We start from the raw sequence: 15,529 nt of genomic DNA, 5'->3' as shown, positions 1-15,529 counted from the left end.
ACAACAAGGAGAAGCCACGGCAATGAGAAGCCTGTGCACCGCAACAAAGAGTCGCCCCTGCTTGCAGCAGTTAGAGAAACCCCACACGCAGCAACAAAGACCCAACGGAGCCATAAATAAATAAATAGATTTTTAAAAGAAAGAGGGAAGGAAGGAGGAGGAAAAGGGGATAAATTACAAAGGTATATAACAAAACTTCTGAACTTAATAACTTTTTTAAAACTGTGATTTTTTCCCAAATATATACATATATCAAAGCTTGCCACACTTTAAATAGATACAATTTATCATATGTTAATTATATCTCAATACAGTTGTAAAAACATACAGACCAAAAAAAGGCATAAAACATTCTTCATTCACTGCTCGCAGCATAAATCTGAATTCTGGGCAGAAAGGAAAAAAAGAAAAAAAAACTAAAACAGATCATCACCACCACCAGCACCACAACAAAAATGTGACTTTAAGTGAAAAACTGAATCCTAGTTTTTGCTTGGTAAAACCGGGATAATGCATACCACTATCTCTATCTCTTTGAGTTCTTCTGAAAACCAGGTGAGACAAGGGGTGTGAAAGTGTTTTGTAAAGTACAAAATGCTATGCAAATGTACCTGTCCTTACTATAACTCATCTTGTTAGATATGGAACATCACTTCAGTCAGTTGAGATTTTAGATACTGTCTTCATCATTCCATATTACTAGTCCCTGCCCCACACCCGTCTCATGTCCTTGTTCAATTTAATTGTCAGATAACTGTGCCTTTATATGTCATCAACAATGATTTGAATAGGTCAAAGTCAAGAATATCTGTCATGTTCTACTAAAAGATAGTATGTGACACATTATGGGTAATATCATACCAATACTTTAATTCTATAATTATTTACATGTTTACCTGACTGTACTATTCTATCCACATTTCTCCACCTTGTCCAACAAGATATAATACTTTATTTTTATTCTTTTGTTCTTCTAGTCTTGCTAAAACCTACCAAAGAGAGGAACTGAAGTTGTTCTGACATTTTTGTTTTAATGAATCCATAACAGCTCCTAATGTTCATTACTTCCTGTGATTTAAAGAGTAAATTTTAATAACACATTCTAAAATCTTGTGCCTCATCAACATCAAGTTCACTATGTTTTGTAAGGGAGAATCCACTTTCTTCATTTTCCTTCTAGAAAAACAATTTGCCTCTGTCTTACACAGTTAGTTATTCAAGCATTACTTATCAGCATGATCTCTCAGTCGCTCTAAAAGATCATTTATATGAGCAACTAAACTTACTGCTAAGGCGGCTGGGTACTCCCGTACAATCAATCCCCTTATCTAAGGCTTCACTTCCCTCTTATCAGGGATTATTTCCTCTTGTCTTTTCTTGTTTGAAGGTTATTTTATTTGATGAAAAATAAAAAGAGAAAGAATGAGATAGAGCCATTCTTCTTTTATACTCTGTTACATCACTGATCCCATGTAATGAGCCTTTGGTCTTGCTATCAAAATATTTTTACAAAATCCTTTTGTTAGCCTTAGCACTTGTCAAGAGTTCAGGTTAGGAAATGGAGGTTTTCTAACACTATTTTTATAGACTTTAGTATTCTTTCATACTTAGGTATATTGTACTCTTCTCACAACCTTTGAGAGATCACAAAATAGCATGTATCCATTAATCTTTGTCTCCATTTTTTCCTCACTGTGTTAATTTATGATTATATATCATGAATTTCTTTTTTTTGGGGGGGGGGCACGCCACACGGCATGCAGGATCCTAGTTCCCTGACCAGGGGTCGAACCTGCGCCCCGTGCAGTGGAAGTGCAGTCTTAACCACTGGACCACCAGGGAAGTCCCCATGAATTTCATTTTTGAAAACCTCAAATTCTCAAGCCATTTTCCCAGTTATGGCCCAAGACTTGGGTCATGAGACAGATTTTCCCTAAATATTTGTGAAATCTGATTTCCTAAAACCTAGGGCCTATTTCTGATGATTCCCCTCCCAAGCTAAAACAAACCTCAAGATGACAAATATGACATGGCTCATGACCCCTGTTACTTCTCCATCAACTATTCTACCCATTAAGAGACAAAACTATAAAGTATGATAAGTCAAGAATTTATCAGTGCATTCTGAACTGAACAGTATTTAGATTAGAAAGGTTATTAGTTTCTATGCTACCTTGCCTCTGAGTTTAAAACTCTGCAACTTGGTTCTTTGTCCTTTGAAAGCCTCCAATAACATTAAATTAAGAATCTGAGATTTACAACCCACAAAAGACTTGATGCCTAAAATGTTTTTTTCAGAATATCCTGGCAAACCCTTCTTCATTCCCAAGAAACTCTCATAGGACCAAAAACTCTGGGTATAACACCTAAAATCATTTATGAACAAATTCCAAAGGAATAAGGTTTTACCTTACCAGATTCAATTTAATTTGAAGTACATTCTCTCTAACTCTCTGTATAGTACCTCTGCCAGAACACACCAACTTCAGAAATAGGTATGTTCATCTCTGAACAGTCTTTGACCCCAAATTTCATTTAAATGTTCTCCTACATTGTTTTGTAATACTCTCTAGGAACCATGCCTTAAGCCTGGGACACTAGACATTAGCTGAGATTACCACCACCACCATCTACTTATGTTTTTTTTACCTTTATTAACCTGCTAAGATTGACTATTATTCAACAAGCTTAATCTGACATGGATTTAATGGCTTTTTATGTATAATCAGGTACACATGAGCAGAGAATTTGGGGTCCAGAGACAAATTTCATCCATTTTCAATCTTATCTTGGGCTAGTCCTGGGGACAAAAGCAGTATTCTGACAAGACTCCAGATCCCAAGTGGGCAAAATCCCCATTGTTCTGGTGCCTCTGTAGGGCAAGACAGAGGCTGAAGTCACTATGACTACAGCTGGATTAAGCCTTCAATTGTGGAATCCTGAGAAAACAGAACCAGAGCTAAGATCACCAGAGAAAAGGCTCAATGTCCAAGAGATCAAAGGAATGGGGGAGAGTATGAGCTAAGGCCTCGGGAAGAACATATAAGAGTATCTGAAGACTCTGATTTTCAAACTAGGCTGTTTTAGTAGGAGAACCAGCTTCTTGGACACATGTGGTCTGGGAGCTTTTCAGCTGACAGATCCATCCTCAGATTCTGGGAACCAGAATCAGGTAAATAGTAGAGACTGGGTTTAAAGCAGGACAGATAAATTGGCATAGGATGAAGCCCTGGGCATTGAAATATTTTAAACTCCCCAAAGACTCTAATATGTACCCAAGGTTGAGAACCATGGGGTTTATGAGAATATATAACCATTTCCTTCATAATGTCAACAAGTCAAATAACTTAAAATATAAGTTTAAGTAGTTAAAACACTTAATGGACAACTAGGTCAAACATTCACATCAATTCTTAAATTTCTTGTTCTAAACAAGTTCTGATACTCTTAAAAAGAGGCAAAAAATGTTAGACCACACACCTGATTAAAACTTGAGGGCAGTGGAATACCCTTCACTCAGCATTCCTTCATTACAAATTAGAATGCAAATTAAGACCATGACATTGTAGGAGGCTGCTAAGCACCAACAGCCAGTCTTTTATACAACAAAGATCAATTTTACAAACCATCTCTGGCTTGGCAAAGAGTTTGATATTGTACTTGAATAATTAGTAATTATTAAATTATCTAAAGGCAAGTTACAGTGAATATTAACATTTAAAACCCTATTTACACAGTGGTAAAATTTATAATTTTAGTGAAACAAAGCATATAATTTTCACCACATCAAATTCAAAACTTTATGATGAAAATTATAACAGAATCAGAATTTTAACTTTTAAAACATTATGGAAGTAATTAATTCAGTAGATCATCTTTAAGAAGTAACTTGAATATCTCTATATACTTCCTGATGGCCTGGAACTACTATGAAGCAAATTCTTTTCCAGTTAATGAATGAATGTAATTAATTACTTTACCCTTTCCTAACCTTTATCAGTTACTTTGCCTTGCAAAAACAAAAAACAAACAAAAGCTTTCAATTCTGAAGCAATCTGCAAAATATTCCTAAATAAAAAATATTAAAGACTTAGTAAAAATATATATGCAAGGTGCCTTTGAAAAACCTGGACTGTAAAACAACCAATCATCTGGAATTTCTGTGAAACCATTCAATAACTCCCATATGATAGAAAGCCAAAACGATTAAAATTCAGACAGAGATATGGGTTCCAGTTACAGTTCTGCCATTGACCATCTGTATGACCTTAACTAAGTTAATTGCCTCTCTGAAAAGCAGTAACCACCTTCCAACTCACATACGTATATGTACATGTGTGCGCACGTTTGCAAAGTGTACATTAAGACTAAAGTCTACTCCAGGCCTAAAATTCTGTTTCTAGTAAAAAGACAACAGGAAGAATCTGAAGACTGTGAGTTAACTGTGTAAAGCACCAGTATTTCTGTGCTTTAGCTTTAATATATTTAAATAATCTAAAACATTTCAAACTCTGTGATAACAGGTAAGGTATGAGATAGGATTTTAATATCTATAGCACATATATTATCAATATTAATATAGATGCTTTCATAATGTTCTAAAAATAGTAAACTATTACCAAAAAACAAAAAAATGTTATGGAGAGTCTTCACTTCCTACCACTGCACTCACCTACCACATTAAAACACCCACGTTGCTTGTGTGTCATCATTCTTCCTCTAAAATATACTCACCAGTTTCTCCCTAGTTGTTCTTTCACTTTATTGGTTGACAGAATCAAGAAAAAACGTTCTTTACCTAACTTTTCAGGACTGGGTAGGGACTGGCTGCAAATAGCAGAACTCCTAGTTAAGAGGTACTCTGGAGAGACAGCAGGCCTCACATTAGAGAATGCTTATACTCTTTCAGTTTAAAAGTAAGATGCAAGCAACTCACCATTGTTCCAAAAGGAATGGCCCTCGAAGCATGGTAATAAATGGCTATAAAATTGATGAAGAAGGCAGTTCCACACACCATAGCTGGGATGAGGAATGCACCAATAAACATCTGCTTTATCCATCTCCTTCCTGAAAGAAAAGGGAAACTGCAACAACCAGAGAACTAGGTAGACAGACAGACATATATTAATGTTTAAAAGGTGGTTATTTAGTACCAAATTATCTAAAATTTTAATGTAAAGAACTGAAATTTGACATCCTAATAGCTGTTTCAAAACAACAGCTAATAAAGACCGGTCCAGCTATTCAAGTATGTCTAGTGGAAACATGCTTTTGATGTGGGTATACTGGAAAAGAGCAATGAACTATGGTAAAATATTCTGGTGTTTTGTCCTGATTCTGCCACTGAACCGCTATGAACGTTGGTAAACCACTCAATCTTTCTGGGCTACAAGTTGGCCTAGAAAGGTGTTTTCAAACACCTAGGTGTTACTTGGAGTTCTGGAGCTTCTAAGAGGTGCCCATGAAGTCACCAGTAAAGGAAGGGCCCAGGTCCTCCAGCCCTGCTTCAACAGAACAAGTTCATTTTCAACAGTTTCACACATTGTAGTTTCATATATGCTCTCATTTGAAAAGAGGGTTACACTGCTTTAAACAAACAAAAGTTTAAAACACCCTGGGTTAACGTTCCCTAAATTTACTCTTAGCTTTATAATTATGATTATAAACATATATTTAAGTTCATTACTATGTTTCAAAAGGAAAAAACAATAGAATGTGTTTCATGAGCTGCCTCTCAGCAATCAGAACTAAATATTTATAAGTTTCACTATTTCTTTGAACCTCTTTGTATTGCCAAAATTCTATTCACTGAGAATCTATTATTCAAATAACCCAAGGAAAGAATTTTTAAACTATGTAATCAAAAAATTTTTAATCAAGTTCATAATGACCAGAAGCACAACAGGAGCTCTCTCTCTAATAGAGCAGAGTGCATGAGCAAGCACCCCTCCGGGAAGCATCTTCACACTGCTCAGGAACATAATGTAAAGATTTAACATGGGATCTCTATTAAAGTTCAGCCCCACAACCATAAGCAACAGGACCCAAACAGAAAGTGCTACAGGAAAAACAAGCAATATCCTAATTTTTATTTTCTTCTATATAAAGTTCTTTTCAAACATCTGTCTCATAGAATTACTACCCCAGATCTTGACATTCTTGCAGAAAAACTCCTTGATTCTGAACTTTTGCCTCTAATTTCTTTCTCAGGTACGTTTCAAGAACCCCTCCTTTCTAAACTAATACTCAGCATTTGAACAACAACACAAAAAGGGTAAGAACTAATTAAAATGATTATTTCTCTTATTAAATTCCAACCCTTTCCTAGCATTCTCTTTTCCTGCACTTTCCATTATCTTCTCAGATTCAGACACAGGTTAATAAATTCTATATTCAGCTATACTCAACTCTCTCTCTTTCTCCCTTTCCCTCCAACAGTCAAAAAGAATCCCACGCACACTCCACTGGGTACAATCAGTAGCCCAGGCATCTGCATTGTGCTTCCTACTGCTCCCCAACACCCTTGGAGACTCTGGTCTTTAAACTGGGTCTGGAGCACTATCCAGTGCACTGAGGACAGTATGAAGCCTTTGAGCTCCACTGTAGTTCAGATCCTGAGATAACCTGAAGAATTCTTGATTCTCTAGACTGAGCTCTATATTCACCTGGTTTTAGGGATCGCTCAGACAAAATATCAGGACATGATCAGACCTCCTCAGGGCACTGTCAATCAGAAAATAACATTTAGATTATTCCTGGTAAGATTTGATACTCCTAGGCTTAGGTCTGAACTCTGTCAACTTTCAAGAATAAGTAGAGTAAAGTTAAGTTTGGTTGGGTGTTCTTAACTTGCAACTGGACTAAAAGCAAATTTATGTCCAAGGATGAATACATTTCCTGTTTTGAGTAATCTGTTTCTGCTGTGGAGACTTTTCTGGAGGTCATAAACTGTACAATTCTTAGCCTAACTAGTTTTCAGGTTAAATTCAAAGTAGGAGTTACCTTAGGCATCCTTATTTCCTCAGGATGGTAGACCTGTGTGCTAAGACTCATTTCCCATATCTAGACGTAGAACAGAGAAACTGAACAGCTAACTAAAATAGTCAGGAATCTGCAATGATACTCTCTCAGGCAATCCAGAGAACCACCTCTGCTGAAGGTATACACCACATTAAGTCTGGTAGGACCAATTTTTTAAAAAGCCATGGTAAACCAGGATATCCTGAGGGAATTTTAAATGATCTGAGCTCCTATAGACGATATGTCTAGTCTACTAAAAGAAGGCAGGATCCCCTAATGATGACACTGCTTAGGATGGGCTGGGAAAATCACATTAAGAAGTCTCTATCCTTAGGAATACAATTTTAATGTCTTTCAACAACCCTTCATTCATAAACTATAATATGCAAATCTACTACTTTTAGCACGTTTCTGACTCCAAACAATTACAGGGGAAAAAAAGGAACTTAAAAACCCTGAATGCCATCACAGAAAGAAACACCAAGGAGCAGTATCCTCGTATCATCCATGTATACCCCGTCATTTCCAGGTCACAATGGTAAAGAAGCAAGGGGGTATTCAAGATGAAGCTCTCTTAGCAAAAGATTGTGACAGAAAATCTTTGTGCAGTGTCCTTTGATAAGTATTTAAGAGTCAACAGAAGTAAACAGATTTCCTTCCTATGTTACTTCACTGCCCAGACATTTATCCATAAACCATGAAACATGCCTTTACATTCGGCTATGAAGCTATATATTCTACATGGAAACCTCCCATGGAGCACTACTAGGGAACTAGGCACCTCAAAGCAAAATAATATCAATAACTTAAATACACTGTCTCCTACATGTTCCTCAGGGATAATTCACAGTGGACAATGGAGATGATCTATTCATTATTCATAATGTTAGGAAATAAAATGCAAGGATTCCATAAAAGCAAACTAGAACATATAATAGGTTTGGTGGAGATTATGTGAAATGGGAAAACAAAGGACTTTACAATGGCTGTACTGCCCATTTTAAATTCCATATGCCTCACAGTGCAATATTAGCATCTATAATTAAAAATACAAAGCAATAACTCATAAATTACCTCCTTGTCTAGCATACAGACTTCCTCCAAAATAACCATTCACTGGAGATGTAGCAGCATAGACAAATATGGCTGTACTGAGCATTGACCCCCTCCTAAAAAGGCAAAACAACACAGATGATAAACTAAAACCAACGATTTAAAGAAAATATTATATAGTCTATCACATTAACATTAGTTTAATTTCAAAAATAAATTTAGCAGGAACACAAAAATATCCTTCTGGATTGCAAAGGACCTCAAAAGGTTGCCTAGTGAATGAATTTCTAGTTAAAATTGCACTTAAATAATAACAGACTGATCCTCATTCTTTTTAAATTTGAAGTTAAATTTCATAATATTCTAAACAAATATTTCACATTTCTTTGGCAAACATATTAGAAGCTGGCACTAAAACTGTTTTGCAACCCTGTGAACCAATCACATCATATGGAAAAGGACATTCATCTGTTAAGAAAAAAAATTAGAATATTCCTCTTTATAATTTAACTGCTGGAGATTCTTGCCTGCTGATAGCAATAAAATGGAAGTACTATAACCTATATTATTGCTATTACTTTAAATGGTATAATACTGAGACTTTTCCTATTTAGTTTCCTTTACACTGTTAAAAACGTTTTTAAAAATCCATAGGTCCACAAATCAACATTAACTCAGCAACAATTTCTAACCTCGTCTTCCAATAATGATAACTAAGCAAATCAGACCAACTCTCCTATTGAATAAAACTGGAAAAAATATTTTAAATGCCTAATTGGGGCTTCCCTGGTGGTGCAGTGGTTGAGAGTCCACCTGCCGACGCAGGGGACACAGGTTTGTGCCCCGGTCCGGGAAGATCCCACATGCCGCGGAGCGTCTGGGCCCGTGAGCCATGGCCGCTGAGCCTGCACATCCAGAGCCTGTGCTCCACAACGGGAGAGGCCACAACAGTGAGAGGCCCGCATATCGCAAAAAACAACAACAAAAAAAGCATGTTTATTTTAAATGCCTAATTGCAAACAGAAATATTAAAATGATAAAATGACAGTATCATTTGCCATAATACAGAAATGTACTTAACTCACTAAAAATAAAGATCATTTCTGAAACTCACCACAACTAGGAAAGTAAAAGACTATAGAGAGAAAGTATAACCTTGTCAGTTTGAGATAAAGAATACTATTTTAAATAGAATTTACAAGAGTATCACACTAATGTGTACACTGGAAGGATATACAACTTTCAAAAATTAACCACCTTCTGGATAATAATTATTATTACATTCCATTGTCCACCTACAAAAGCATCATATACAGTCTTGAAACATGTACCACTCTTCTGTTCAAACAATTATGTTCCATTTCTTAAAGAAGATACATACGTTAAAACACTGCAATATTTAATTACTTCAATATATAGCTAAATACAAGTGTAGCATAATATAAAAGTCTGTCATTCCCATGTTTAGAAGACTGTGGGTCTCTCAAAGGTAATCAGTTTAAAAACCAGATTTGCCCACAGCCAACATCATTCTCAATGGTGAAAAACTGAAACCATTTCCTCTAAGATCAGTAATAAGACAAGGCTGTCCACTCTCACCACTGTTATTCAATATAGTTTTGGAAGTTTTAGCCACAGCAATCAGAGAAGATAAAGGAATCCAAATCAGAAAAGAAGAAATAAGGTTGTCACCGCTTGCAGATGACATGATACTATTCATAGATAATCCTAAAGATGCTACCAGAAAAACGACTAGAGCTAATCAATGAATTTGGTAAAGAAGCAGGATACAAAATTAACGCACAGAAATCTCCTGCACTCCTATACACTAAGGATGAAAACTCTGAAAGAGAAATTAAGGAAACACTCTCATTTGCCTTTGCAACAAAAAGAATAAAATACCTAGGATAAACCTACCTAAGGAGACAAAAGAGCTGTATGCAGAAAACTATTAGACAACTATTAGACACTGATGAAAGAAATTAAAGATGATACAAATAGATGGAGAGATATACCATGTTCTTGGATTGGAAGAATCAACATTGTGAAAATGACTATACTACCCAAAGCAATCTACAGATTCAATGCAATCCCTATCAAACTACCAATGGCATTTTTCAGAGACCTAAAACAAAAAATTTCACAATTTGTATGGAAACACGAAAAACCCCGAAGAGCCAAAGCAATCTTGATAAAGAAAAATGGAGCTAGAGGAATCAGGCTCCCTGACTTGACTATACTACAAAGCTACAGAAATCAAGACAGTATGGTACTGGCCCAAAACAGAAATATAGATCAATGGAACAGGATAGAAAACCCAGAGATAAACCCACACCCATATGGTCATCTTATTTTTGATAAAGGAGAGAAGAATATACAATGGAGAAAAGACAGCCTCTTCAATAAGTGGTGCTGGGAAAACTGGGCAGCTACATGTAAAAGAATGAAATTAGAACACTCCCTAACATCATACACAAAAATAAACTCAAAATGGATTAAAGACCTAAATGTAAGGCCAGACAGTATAAAACTCTTAGAGGAAAACATAGGCAGAACACTCTATGACATAAATCACAGCAAGATGCCTTTTGACCCACTTCCTAGAGAAATGGAAATAAAACCAAAAATAAACAAATGGCACCTAATGAAACTTAAAAGCTTTTGTACAGCAAACGAAACCATAAACAAGACAAAAAGACAGCCCTCAGAATGGGAGAAAATATTTGCAAATGAAGCAACTGACAAAGGATTAATCTCCAAAATTTACAAGCAACTCATGCAGCTCAGTGTCAAAAAAACAAACAACCCAATCCAAAAATGGGCAGAAGACCTAAACAGACATTTCTCCAGAGAAAATATACAGATTGCCAACAAACACATGAAAGGATGCTCAACATCACTAACCATTAGAGAAATGCAAATCAAAACTACAATGCGGTATCACCACACACTGGTCAGAATGGCTATCATCAAAAAATCTACAAACAGGGCTTCCCTGGTGGCGCAGTGGTTGAGAGTCCGCCTGCCGATGCAGGGGTCACGGGTTCGTGCGCCGGTCCGGGAGGATCCCACATGCCGCGGAGTGGCTGGGCCCGTGAGCCATGGCCGCGGAGCCTGTGCTCCGCAAAGGGAGAGGCCCGCGTACCACAAAAAAAAAAAAAAATATCTACAAACAATAAATTCTGTAGAGGGTGTGGAGAAAAGGGAACCCTCTTGTACTGTTGGTGGGAATGTAAATTGATGCAGCCACTATGGAGAACAGTATGGAGGTTCCTTAAAAAACTACAAATAGAATTACCATATGATCCAGCAATCCCCCTACTGGGCATATACCCTGAGAAAAACAATTCAGAAAGAGTCACGTACCACAATGTTCACTGCAGCTCTATTTACAATAGCCAGGACATGGAAGCAACTTAAGTGTCCACCGGCAGATGAATGGATAAAGAAGATGTGGCACATATATACAATGGAATATTACTCCGCCATAAAAAGAAATGAAATTGAACTACTTGTAGTGAGGTGGATGGACCTAGAGACTGTCATACAGAGTGAAGTAAATCAGAAAAAGAAAAATAAATACCATATGCTAACACATATATATGGACTCTTAAAAAAATGGTTCTGAAGAAACTAAGGGCAGGACAGGAATAAAGATGCAATTCAGACATAGAGAGTGGACTTGAGGACACAGGGAGGGGGAAGGGTAAGCTAGGATGAAGTGAGGGAGTGGCATGGACTTACATACACTACCAAATGTAAAATAGATGGCTAGTGGGAAGCAGCCACATAGCACAGGGAGATCAGCTCGGTGCTTTGTGACCACCTAGAGGGGTGGGATAGGGAGGGGAGAGGGAGGGAGATGCAAGAGGGAAGAGATATGGGAACATATGTACATGTATAGCTGATTCACTTTGTTATAAAGCAGAAACTAACACACCATTGTAAAGTAATTATACTCCAATAAAGATGTTAAAAAATTAAATAAATAAATAAAATAAAAACCAGATTTGTTTTTTCAAGTATCCAATTAAACACTGCAGGTACTAACTTATTTCCTCCAGACTATCATTAACAAATTGATCCATTCTGTTTATAACTGGGTGTGTGAACACTGACAGAGAGTTCAAAAAGGCTGCTCATGTGACTGAGAGTCCAAAATGACTACCAGCGGGTTAAGTTTGTAGTCCCCAGAGACATTTCCACTAAGGGGAAGTGTGAGTATAAGTTAGTTTCAAAAATCAGACATACCCTTGCACCTCTTTGTTCATAAATATTTTATGGGTATTTTTCACCCCAAATAGACCATTTTCATCTACACTGAAAAAATCTGCTGAAGCGGGGAACTGTCCTCCTTGTTCATCTCTCCAAGACTGGGGGGTGGTGGGGAAGAGGGTGATATCTAAGTAGCTGCTTCACCTACACTTGCCATCTCACCACTGCAAAGCAAGTTTCCGCACAGCAGCTGCATTTTACCAGACTCACCAATACCTTCTCAAACACCATGCCTTCTCAAGGGTTAATATCACACTAACTGGCATCCCTACATTGATGCTGATCCTCTACCTATCTAAATATTTTTTTCCTCCCTGATTGCTATGATCATCGTTGAGCAAAGTAATTTTCACATGTTACATTATCTGCTTTTTATCCTCTAGAATCCTTTAGATTCCTACTCTGGAGTGAGTCTTACAAATTTTATGTGCAAGTTTTTCATTTTCTCACCACTTTGTATTTTTACTATCTCTATCTTCATTTCTACAGCCCAGAAAATTAACAGACACATTCTGGAATAAGAGTGCCTAGGTTCAAATCCCAGCTTACTAACACCCTTTACTAATAGCTATGTGACCTTACTCAAATTACTTAACCTCCCTGAGCTTTACCCTTCTCATCTGTGGGACGAAGATAATAATAGTCCCTTTACGGGGCTGACGTGAGGATTAAATAAGCTAATGAGCATAAAGCTCCTAACATGGAACCTCAATAACGTTAGTCATTTTGATATCATAATAATACTCACAGCTGTAGTACATACCATGTAAATGATTAAGTATGTTCACTTCAAATAAGCACAACGTAGAACAACCATCGATAATGATGACAGGCTAAAATAACAATGCATGGCTTGCCTACTAATACCATCTATTAGATGTGGTTTCTTATTTCTAAAAGCTGAAGGTCTATAAGCAGAACAGCTTAGGAATTAAAAAATGAATTGCCAATGCTGTAACCCTAACATTTGAGAAGGAACAAAGCAAAAACTTGGATTCTAGGAGAGGTTACCCACTACTAACTTATAAGACTGTGACTACTCCAAAGAAGACATACAGATGGCCAAGAAGCACATGAAAAGCTGCTCAACATCACTAATTATTAGAGAAATGCAAATCAAAACTACAATGAGATATCACCTCACACCAGTAAGAATGGGCATCATCAGAAAATCTACAAACAACAAATGCTGGAGGGGGTGCAAAGAAAAGGGAACCCTCTTGCACTGTTGGTGGGAATGTAAATTGAGACAGCCACTACGGAGAACAGTATGGAGGTTCCTTAAAAAACTAAAAACAGAACTACCATATGACCCAGCAATCCCACTACTGGGCATATACCCAGAGAAAACCGTAATTCAAAAAGAATTACTACCCCAATGTTCATTGCAGCACTATTTACAATAGTCAGGTCACAGAAGCAACCTAAATGCCCACTGACAGACGAATGGATAAAGATGTGGTACATATATACAATGGAACATTACTCAGCCATAAAAAGGAACAAAACAGGGTCATTTGTAGAGACATGGATGGATCTAGTGACTGTCATACAGAGTGAAGTAAGTCAGAAAGAGAAAAACAAATATCATATATAAACACATATATGTGGAACCTAGAAAAATGGCACAGATGAACCAGTTTGCAGGGCAGAAATAGAGACACAGGTGTAGAGACAAACGTCTGGACACCAAGTGGGGAAAGTGACGGGGGGTGGTAATGGTGGTGGGATGAATTGGGAGACTGGGATTAACATATATACACTAATATGTATAAAATGGGTAACTAATAAGAACATGCTGTATAAAAAATAAATAAAATTCAAAAATTCAAGAAAAAAAAAAGACTGTGACTATACAGTCAGTGTCCATTCCATAGTGATGCATTTAATCCAGTATTTAATGTAAAGCATGACTTCTTGAAAGATTTGAAATGCTTTTCTTGAATTTGGGATTTCATTTGAAATATATTATATCCTAAAATAAGAACTACCTACCAGAACACTGAAGTTTAGGTTTTGGCCAATTATTTTAAGGTTTATGCGGTAAATAAATTACAAAGGTTATATTAAAGAAATATGACAGAAACTACAGAGAAATAACTTTGTTGATTAATACACATTCACTGCAGTTCAACAAGCACTGATTGAGTACCCTGCATATACAAAGTTCTTGAGGTACTCTCAGAATGCAAAGATAAGACCCAGTCCTTGCTCTCAAGGAGCTTACTGTCCAGTGGAAGAAACAGCAATTTAGTATAGTTAAATATTTAATATACAACTAAAGAGTCATGCTTTCAGCAAAACAATTTACTACTTGTCCACCAAATGCCAAGCACATTTAAGCAAGAAGGCATCATGAACTGAAACAGAGATACGAGATGTAACTGGGGACAAGTGTCATTCTGACTGAGGACTTAATGGGGTGGCATCTATACCCCAGGCTCAGAGAGTGTTTGCTTTGCTGAAGTCGTGGTTCTCTGAGCACAAGGTTATAGGGCTACTAAATAGGGACTTGAGATCTTGCTGAATGTACAACTTTTTTTATGATCACATCAAGAATTTCTTGCAGGACTTCTCTGGTGGCGCAGTGGTTAAGAATCCGCCTGCCAATGCAGGGGACACAGGTTCAAGCCCTGGTCGGGGAAGATCCCACATGCCACGAAGCAATTAAGCCCATGCACCACAACTACTGAGCCTGTACTCTAGAGCCTGTGAGCCACAACTACTGAGCCCGTGTGCCACAACGACTGAAGCCCACGCGCCTAGAGTCCATGCTCTGCAACACGAGAAGTCACCACAGTGAGAAGGCCGCGCACCGCAACGAAGGGCAGCCCCCGCTCGCCGCATCTAGAGAAAAGCTGCGTGCAGCAACAAAGACCCAACACATCCCAAAATAAATAAATTTATCAAAAAAAAAAAAAAGAATTTCTTGCAACTGGTTCTGTTTTCAAAGAAAAAATGTACCAGAAAACCATGTAAAGATAGGATAAGAAGTCATCCAATTATTTTTCTAACCTCATGTGCCTTTTCCACCACTCTTTTTACTGTTATTTACAATGCTTCCTTCTGTCTGTAGTCTCCAAGTTTTGGAGGCAGATGTGAAGTACTAACTCAGTAAATGTGTAATCCTTGTGCGTTTCTTATGAAGATCTAATTGGATCTTCAGATTTCAAAAAAGTGC

At 37.1% G+C, this 15,529-nt stretch overlaps 1 protein-coding gene across 1 annotated transcript in view; it reads right to left on the bottom strand.

The window, feature by feature from the left end:
* TM9SF3 (transmembrane 9 superfamily member 3) overlaps nucleotides 1-15,529 on the bottom strand; it is a 77,237-nt gene that overhangs the window by 31,779 nt on the left and 29,929 nt on the right. The window contains exons 8-9 of the mRNA XM_059054510.2: nucleotides 8,095-8,189; nucleotides 4,937-5,067 (exon numbers count right to left, since the gene is read on the bottom strand). Coding sequence (XP_058910493.1) covers nucleotides 4,937-5,067; nucleotides 8,095-8,189 — 226 coding nt within the window. The remainder of the gene's footprint in view (nucleotides 1-4,936; nucleotides 5,068-8,094; nucleotides 8,190-15,529) is intronic.

This window comes from Kogia breviceps, chromosome 2, assembly GCF_026419965.1.
Source record: "Kogia breviceps isolate mKogBre1 chromosome 2, mKogBre1 haplotype 1, whole genome shotgun sequence".
Lineage (NCBI taxonomy): Eukaryota > Metazoa > Chordata > Mammalia > Artiodactyla > Physeteridae > Kogia > Kogia breviceps.
This window is presented reverse-complemented; position numbering and strand designations above follow the sequence as displayed.